Below are 8130 nucleotides of genomic sequence, written 5' to 3' on the forward strand. Positions count from 1 at the left end.
AATGTATTGCTGGTTTATTAGATGCAGCTTTTTGCAGCAGCAGCACACAGTGGCTAAGGGTCGGCAACAGGGGATTTATTTGAAACACGCAGTACATGGGGATGGCAACTGAATTTAAACTACTGACCTGGAATGTCCGGGGCCTAGGCACTTTTACCAGGAGGCATAGAGTGCTTACCTTCTTGAAAAGACATCACTTATCTATAGCATGCTTACAGGAGACATCTAGACAGGGTGGCCAAGAAATGACATGGTCAGATGTACCATTCTTCCTATTTGACTTATGCTAGGGGTGTGTTGATATGGGTGGCTCCCGGGATAACTTTCACATTGACATATATGGAGGCGGACGTGAACACATATATGGAGGCGGACGTGAACAGTCGCTATGTGCTGATTAGGGGAACACTAGACGGTTGTGACTACTCCATTTTAAGCTCCTACGCCCCGTATGCCAATAATCCAGCGTTTTATCAGGTCATGGAAGACTTAATAATACAGGAGTTGGACGTACCCATTCGGTAGATGGGGGTCTTTAACTACATATTGGACTGTCCAGAGGAGAAGACGTTGTAGTGACACACTTAGATCGTTTAACTCAGTATTGAAGTGGGGAGGTCCTGTCCAGGTACCGAGGACATGGAGAATGTCTGCTAAAATCCTAGAGGACCCGGTAGGCAGGGAGGCACTGTCTCATGGACTGACGGAATATATGGCATTTAAATGGGAGGGGATGGCTAGTAGGGTCACGGAGTGGGAAGCACTGAATGTGGTGTTGAGGGATGTATGTATGTGACTAATGTGTGGGGTCTGCCGACAGCTCCAGCGGGAGCTCAAAGAGCAGGAGGACGCCCTGGGGGCAGCCCAAGCAGAGGAACAGGTGCATTGGACTGCTGATGACAGAGAACTGTCTGCCCAGACTCATCGGCGACATATGGGATAGGCTAGATAAATGCACACTCCGTCAGTACAGAGAACATTACACAGGAATAGGGACTAGTCTGGGCACCTTTTGACCTGGATCTTGCGGAGGGAACAAGCCCTATCGCTGACTACGTGTCTGCTCACGCCGGAAGCTACAATAGTGTACACCAGAGCAGCCATTCTTGAGGTATTTCAGCGACACTTAAGGAAAGTGCACAAGGCGGACCCTGCTCTCCAAGCAGACCGCTATATACCACTTTTGGAGGGATTACCCCTGGCGCACCTACCCCCGTTGTGTGTGGAGGCAGTGTATGCCCAGTTGTCATTGGAGTAGGTGGGCGCAGCGCAACAGGCGCTCCCTAGGGCGAATGCTCCGGGGAGGGCAGACAGATTCCCGCCAGAGTTCTATCAGGCATTCTCGGCTACGGTGGGGCAGTCCCTACTACAAGAGTACGGGGAGGCACTTGTATGTACGTATGTATGTGTTATATGTATAGCGCATGCCTTCCCAAAAGGTAGCCGAGAGCTGTACAGTGTCAAAGGCTAGGATGCAGTCATTTAGTGATTGGAAAAATAGTTGATTCTTGATAGCAAAAGTGTATTTCATCACGATGTGGTGTTCTTTAAAGAGATGCATATGCAACTCGTTCCTAAAGTGGAACAGGGATGGGCTAGTGTTAATGGATATAGGGATGTTGTCTAAGATCCTTGGTGTATAGCCAAGTGCCTCTTTACTCTATAGCTTAATATCCTAGTCAGTAAAAGTGAGTCAGTGAAAGTGTGTTAGGGAATAAAAAAAGCTGCATGTCAACCCTTGAGTCAAAGTGTGATTTGCCACTGGTGGTTAGTAGTTGATTTTTGTGCGCCATGGAATTTTTCCACCCCTGTGAGTATCACCCCACCCCCAGTTTGTGATGTGCCCACTTTGCTCTCATGAGACTGCACAATATTTTTTTACAATCCATGGCTTGCGCAAGTCTGACAAGTCACATTAAGAAATTCTCAATTCTCTCATTTTTAGTTGTTTTCAGAATTATTGAACAGATGTACACCAGACCAGAAAAGTATTTACATTTTGGCCAAGCAATACCATCTGGTTCAAGTTTGGCTTCAAATTGTTTAGAGGTTTTTGGTGTGTCAGTGAGGAAATATGCTTATGGGATTTTAAATGTGAATTACAGGTTTGGGAATGTCTTTACTAGACTCGTGAAACCTATCAAACCCATGTGCTTCCGCATCTTTGAAAGGTTTGAGGATGACTTCTCAAATGGATCCAAAAGATATTAGAGGTCAAAAAGGTTGTTCTTATCAACTAACGATTGCAAACAGAACTACCATGGGCTCTATGTTTTTAAAGTATTTTTGTACCCAAGATAAATTTATGGATGCAAACATTTTGATTGCCTGGCAAAAATTCCTGATTCTGGTTAATGAGAAATGACAGACTTTTCAGTACATGCATTGACGAGTGCTGCACTTTTGCTAGTATGGTGGACTTTTCACAATTGTAAAAGTAGTAGTAGAAGTGTATTAGGCAGTGGGCCTTCTGGGTTTAGTCGACCTGTAAAGGTTCTTCAATGCCCACAGAAACTTAAGCTTGTGGGTAATCTCCAACAATTTGCAAGTAGTTTCCAAACATGGAAAAATATACAAATTTACTTCTTTAAGTTTGCTTCCACAATATGAATGGTAAATAATTGCCACCAAAATTAAGAGGGGATCTAGAGAAAATGGTATGTGCAGAGGGGAAAATACTTTCTTTGTGGAGAAATAAAAATGTTACATGTGCAAGTAGTCACTCGTCTTACATTTCCTATGAGGATTTGAAAACTTGTACACATTCTGCATGTATACATTTTACTCCTGAGACTTTTTGAGAATTTCGAAATAGATATATTCTTCAAATGTAGGAGCAGTCCGTTAGGTGCAAAGTTTGGCACAGATCTGTTATTCCGATTCTGTAATCCCCTAACCACCTTTAATGATTTTACTGCTGGACAATTCTATCCTGATTCCAGTAACGTTATCCAGCCCCACGGATGCACTAGAGGCTGGTGAAAGCATTCCAGTAGTAAATGTACCTGCCTGGCCATGCGAATATACTAATTGGGAAGTAACAGTAACACAGACTGTACCAAGTCTGAGTATTCTGTGTGACCAACTGTAATAGTACTTTGACCATTCTTAATGCTAAACCCTGTTGACGTGTATCTACTACTTTGTCAAGTGAATCTTTTCTTCACACATTTGGTTACATTAATTTAAGTGACTTATTTATGTAACTTGTAATAATACATAGTTCTTTTTTTTTTCTTTCAGTGAATGGAAGCATAGCAAAAGCAAAATTACATGTGTAATGAATTCACAAATTTGAGAGCAGTGATCGCATGGAATCAGCCTAATTCAATAAGGGTTCAAGGTTGTTTCTTAGATTAGTTTACTGAAACAGACAAAATGTTTGCTTGAACCACCAAATAATGTCTGCAGCATTTTCTCCACTGTTGATCGCAGCAGCACAACGTCATCTGGGGACAGGGAAGAAGAAGAAGAATTTCCCTCCATCCATCGCCTTGAACCTTGCCACTGAAATACTAGCTGTAGATTGTGGGTTGAAACCTGCCTTCCTGTATGATTACAGCACAGCTGGGATTGTGCCACTCTGCAACTTCCTTCAGGAACTTCAACTCATTGGTTGGATCAAGCACCACATACATCTCCTTGACATAGTAGATCACATAATTGTGGTGAATGTGGAGAATGCAGTGTTGAATCTGGAATCTGCTCTGCACAGAAATGCTGTTGCCTTTGTTGATGCTTCGACAGGCCAGACAAGTCCGACGGTCTGTGAACCATGCCCTTCCGAGGAGATCAAGGGACACGTTTTTGAACTGTTGAGTCATCTCACCCTATTTAGAAATGGTGAACCTGGAACTGTGTCTATGGGGGCAGTAAACTGCCAAGAATGGAATTTGTGCAGCATATTTGGCGTTCTTTTGGGGTATCCTGCTTCCTACTGGTTTGATACAAGGAAAGGGTTTGAAAATTGCTTAGCCCTCACGCCTCTTCGGGTCTTCAGTGCAGATGGATCATGTTTAAAGATGAGCGATAGCATGCGATTTCAGCTTTACTCCTTTAGCGTTCCAGAGGGATTGCACCACTGCTTGAGGGAGTATCTAGACTCTTGGAATGAAAACCTGAAGAATGCTTTTTCTAAACAGAATTGTTTTACTAATTTAAGTGTGACCAGTCGTTTGACAGTCTTGACAGCTGTAGCTTTGTAAATCACATCCATGTTTTAAAAATTAGTGGTGTAAGCCTTCACCACAAATCTGCATACGCCTCTGGCACTGTATCTCGCCATTGCTGGGAATTGTTGTTGGACTATACCAATACCATCCTACTTCGGAAGAATAATTGATACGGGGAATGTATTTCACATTTCTCTCCATTCATGCTTTATTTTTTTTCTCTATCTTTGGGTAGGAGATCTATGTCTTAATGTGAGCACTTAACTACATTTTGTAATCCAGGGAAAATCACAGTTACAGGAGACCAAAATCCCAGTTTTATTCCTCTCGTGCACACATCTTGTAGACACCCCAGCTTTTAAGGAGATTCCTTCCTGATGTTGTGGCTTTTAGTAACTGAACAGCATTTGAGAAAAGTTACACGATTTAGAGTTTTCTTTTGTAATTATGAATATTCAAAGGGCTAATTTGATAATCATCTCAATTTTAGCTTACTTTTCAATTTCAGTTGTTTTCGTTACAGAGTGTGTTGTATATTTAATACCTCGGTGCGATATGCCTGTTGCACTTCTCAGGTGTCTTTCAAATGTGTTAATTCCCCAAACTGTGAATAGATAAAAAGTAAACTACAATGCAGCCGTGTGTGTTCAGCAGAACCAAGACTATTGCGAAAGTGTCTAGTGCCAGGACCCTGTGCCGTTTCACCAAGAAGTGATATATTTCTGAACAAGCACAAATCAAGGACACGTACATGGTACAGATGTGCTATTCGGATAGCTTATTACAGACCAGGGAAAATAACGCCAGAGGCTAAATCCCCACAGATGTTCGTTGTCCTTTCCATACACTGCTTGCTGTTAAGCTGGTCTGTTCTCTTTTTTCGTTCTATAAATCTGAATTTGCTTCTAAAATGTTTTCAGGTATTCATATTCAAGTGTGCCTTTCTAATATATCTTTATACTTAAACATCTCTTTCTAGTGTCAAGCATTAGGTCTTTGCAATTAGGTTAATATTTTTGGTGTATTGAGTAATGGCCAGTATTTTTCTTTACACAGGAATGTATCCAAAAGCATCTGCAGACTAATGTATAGAATATTTTACCCAGTTAAGATTTTTATGAACTCGCGCAGCATGTCTACAAGGCGAATCTTCAGCATCTATTAGATCTCAAAGGGTCTTTTCAGTTGGTCAGTTGCTGAACACATACCTTATAAGCAAATGGTAGTGCACACCCACCCTCGTCTTATGTGGAGATCAGCAAGAATGCAAGGAGATTTAAAGGCAGGCAGAACTGCTCCTCTTTTTTCTCTCCAGGCATATGGTTTCACCTTCGAGGTCTACAAAACCCGTACTTGACTCATAAACAAGCTAATCGAGCTCTTGCGATTGGCTAAAGAAAGAATGAGTAGTGGTGACATCAATACTTCACCAGGTTCGAGTCTCACTGATGCAGACTATAGATGAACTTGCCTTGCCAAAAGTGAGGGAAGTCAAAATAGATCTAGGACAAGAACTGAAACAAGAGATCGGTAACCTAGAGAAGGAGGTTGTGTGTGGGGGGGGCCAGAATACTATTATACATTGGTCTCCTGAAAGTCTACAAGGGTAGCTACTGTATATTACGTGGATCACATTTTTTTTTTGTTGAACTATGTTATCAAAAAGGCTCATGCTAAAAAGAGTCTAACTGTCCAGTTAAATGTGCCAAGGCAACAGGTTTCCAACAGCATTTTTTCCCGCCAAGCAAATATTTTGAGAAAGAGGGACAGCCCAAAGCAATAGTATGTAAGCTACTAACATGTCCCTAGTTGCAATTAGGGTTGCTAAAATTTTTTTTTAACATACTGTACGTGTAGGCTTCAGCCAGGTGGAAAAAGGTTCATGTGAGAGACTCACAATTGTAGTAGTCTCTGTATGCAGCCAAATAAAGTGTCATTCTATCATGCGGCAGCGCCTACCTCTCTATCCTGTCCTGTCACATTACTACTAAGCTCTATCCATTTAGATAATAAAAACCGACAACTTCAGGGTCCCCCATCATATGCTCCTGCTTAAAATCACACTTGGCAACTCTGTACCGGAAGAGCAGCAGAACAGTCAAGTTTTATTATATGACATTCTCCCAAATGAAAAAGTCAAACTCCCCAAGATGGTATAATGAGGTGAAGGTTGTAAACTTGGTGCTATACCACCTTTTCAAATGGTTGTTGCTTCATATGTAACCGCTACAGCCCAGTACAGTCGGGAGCTATGGTCTGTTTGCAAAACTGTGGACTTTGAATCTGCGCACCTAGGTTCAAACCCAGGATTGGCTCTTGATGAAGAAGAGAACCAAACTGTGTACCTGTATCAAGTGCTCCAATGTTCTACAATACAAGCGTGTTACACACAGCGTGGGTATGTGCAATAACGTGGTAGACGAGCAATGCAACTGGAATAAAGAAAAACGAGTAAACACCTATCTAGCATTTGTGCATTGCCAGCACCAGTCTTGAAGCCTTAATTACTGGAAGGACGAGAGAAAAATCCTACTTGCAGGCACGGTGTCCTCTGAAGTTGAAGCTGCATAGTCCAGCGGATATTACCACAACTGAACATTATATCTGTATGGCAAGCGGGATTGCAAACGTTCGATTTCTAATGGAGTCGACTGTCCCAGCTAGACTGTTGGCAAGTAATGATGCAGTTTATTGAAGACATTAACATTATGGATCATCTATCTACAAGTTGGTGTCTACAGCTACAGTTGTACTGAAGATATGAAGCTTAGGTCGTGTTTAACTCTGGGCAGCGGTTGACTAAGGCAGTTCAGGCATTTTGCTGCTGCTGAATTTATAAAACAAATCAATGATCCCTTCATGCGCATCAACCCTATTGATCAAGGCAAAGGGACAGAGCAAGCAATGTTTATCTGAAGGGAACCAAGCCAATCCTCAATGTACAAGGTACAGCATGAATCGGCAACCGCGGAGAAAAAAAGCCTGGACTCAGAGCAGTTGGTGTCTGTTAATTTAAGACTATTGGAATAGGCAGCTAAGTTCCACTTTATTGAGAAAATGCAGAAACAGTCACTGTCCTGTGGAAACTATGAGTTCATAGGTGGCGGTGTAAAAAAAACGAAGAGACTTCAACCAAGCGTTTCCCACGTAAAGAGTGTGCAAGAGTGGTTGTAGCGAGGCAATGTTGAAACCACCACTATCCCGCCGAGTGTCGCTTGCTCTTCGTTCTCATTTCCTTGAAAGCCTGAAGCAGAGACACGGAGCACAGTGCGATACTATCTTGTTCTTGTCTCCAATAAAGAAAATATTGCTTAGTAACTGTGTACTAGAACTGTAATTTGTCAAAGGCTTTCCACAGAATCCACCATGTTTTTGCATGTTAATGTATAGGTTACAGACAATCGGGCAAGCAATATAAGATTAAATGGGTTAGTTTGCTTTTTCCAGTATGGTGAATATAAAACAAGAAAAGAAAGAAATTAAAAGCATAATTTCAACATTTGTAGGAAGCTTTATTAAATAGTTTCCTAAAATTGCAAGCAGGCAAAATACTCCATAAAACATTATTTAAAAAAATATTTTACAAATACGAAACTCCTGAGAAAGATTTTACCACTTTATGTCTAACGTCAGTCTAAAATCTGTAAAATGCATACTCCAGCTTATCGTATAAAACCGTGCTGTAGAACAATGATGCAGAATAGTGCTGTCGCTGTTGCTAGGAAGATCATCAGACATGGAAACCAGCAACTGCTGCAGCACCCCTAAAAAGAGAAAGGAATCCGGCTGTGAATGTCACATAAAGTAATGTGCAGAAAGGAGACAGACCGAATGGAAAAAGCCCCACACACTCTTTGAATTTCTTTGTGTAACAACAAAACCTGCTCTTTGGAATAGCATCATTTAACCAAATCTTAAGTGACATGGGAGGCGTAAGAATGCACTACCTAAAAGCAGC

The 8130-nt window shown here is 41.7% G+C and overlaps 1 protein-coding gene across 1 annotated transcript; it reads left to right on the forward strand.

Annotated features, from left to right (window-relative positions):
- The first annotated feature begins 3254 nt into the window (after nt 1-3254).
- Nucleotides 3255-7568, forward strand: LOC146869056 (UPF0739 protein C1orf74 homolog). Its single transcript, XM_085647961.1, has one exon. It carries the CDS (start codon nt 3402-3404, stop codon nt 4203-4205), a length of 804 nt encoding a protein of 267 aa, XP_085504087.1. The 5' UTR covers nt 3255-3401; the 3' UTR covers nt 4206-7568.
- The last annotated feature ends 562 nt before the right edge of the window (nt 7569-8130 follow it).

The sequence above is a fragment of the Triturus cristatus genome, chromosome 1_1 (assembly GCF_964204655.1).
Source record: "Triturus cristatus chromosome 1_1, aTriCri1.1, whole genome shotgun sequence".
Taxonomy (NCBI): domain Eukaryota; kingdom Metazoa; phylum Chordata; class Amphibia; order Caudata; family Salamandridae; genus Triturus; species Triturus cristatus.

What these genes read in the sequence shown, in the direction of transcription:
- LOC146869056 (XM_085647961.1), top strand. Translation starts at nt 3,402, where the DNA reads ATGTCTGCAGCATTTTCTCCACTGTTGATCGCAGCAGCACAACGTCAT.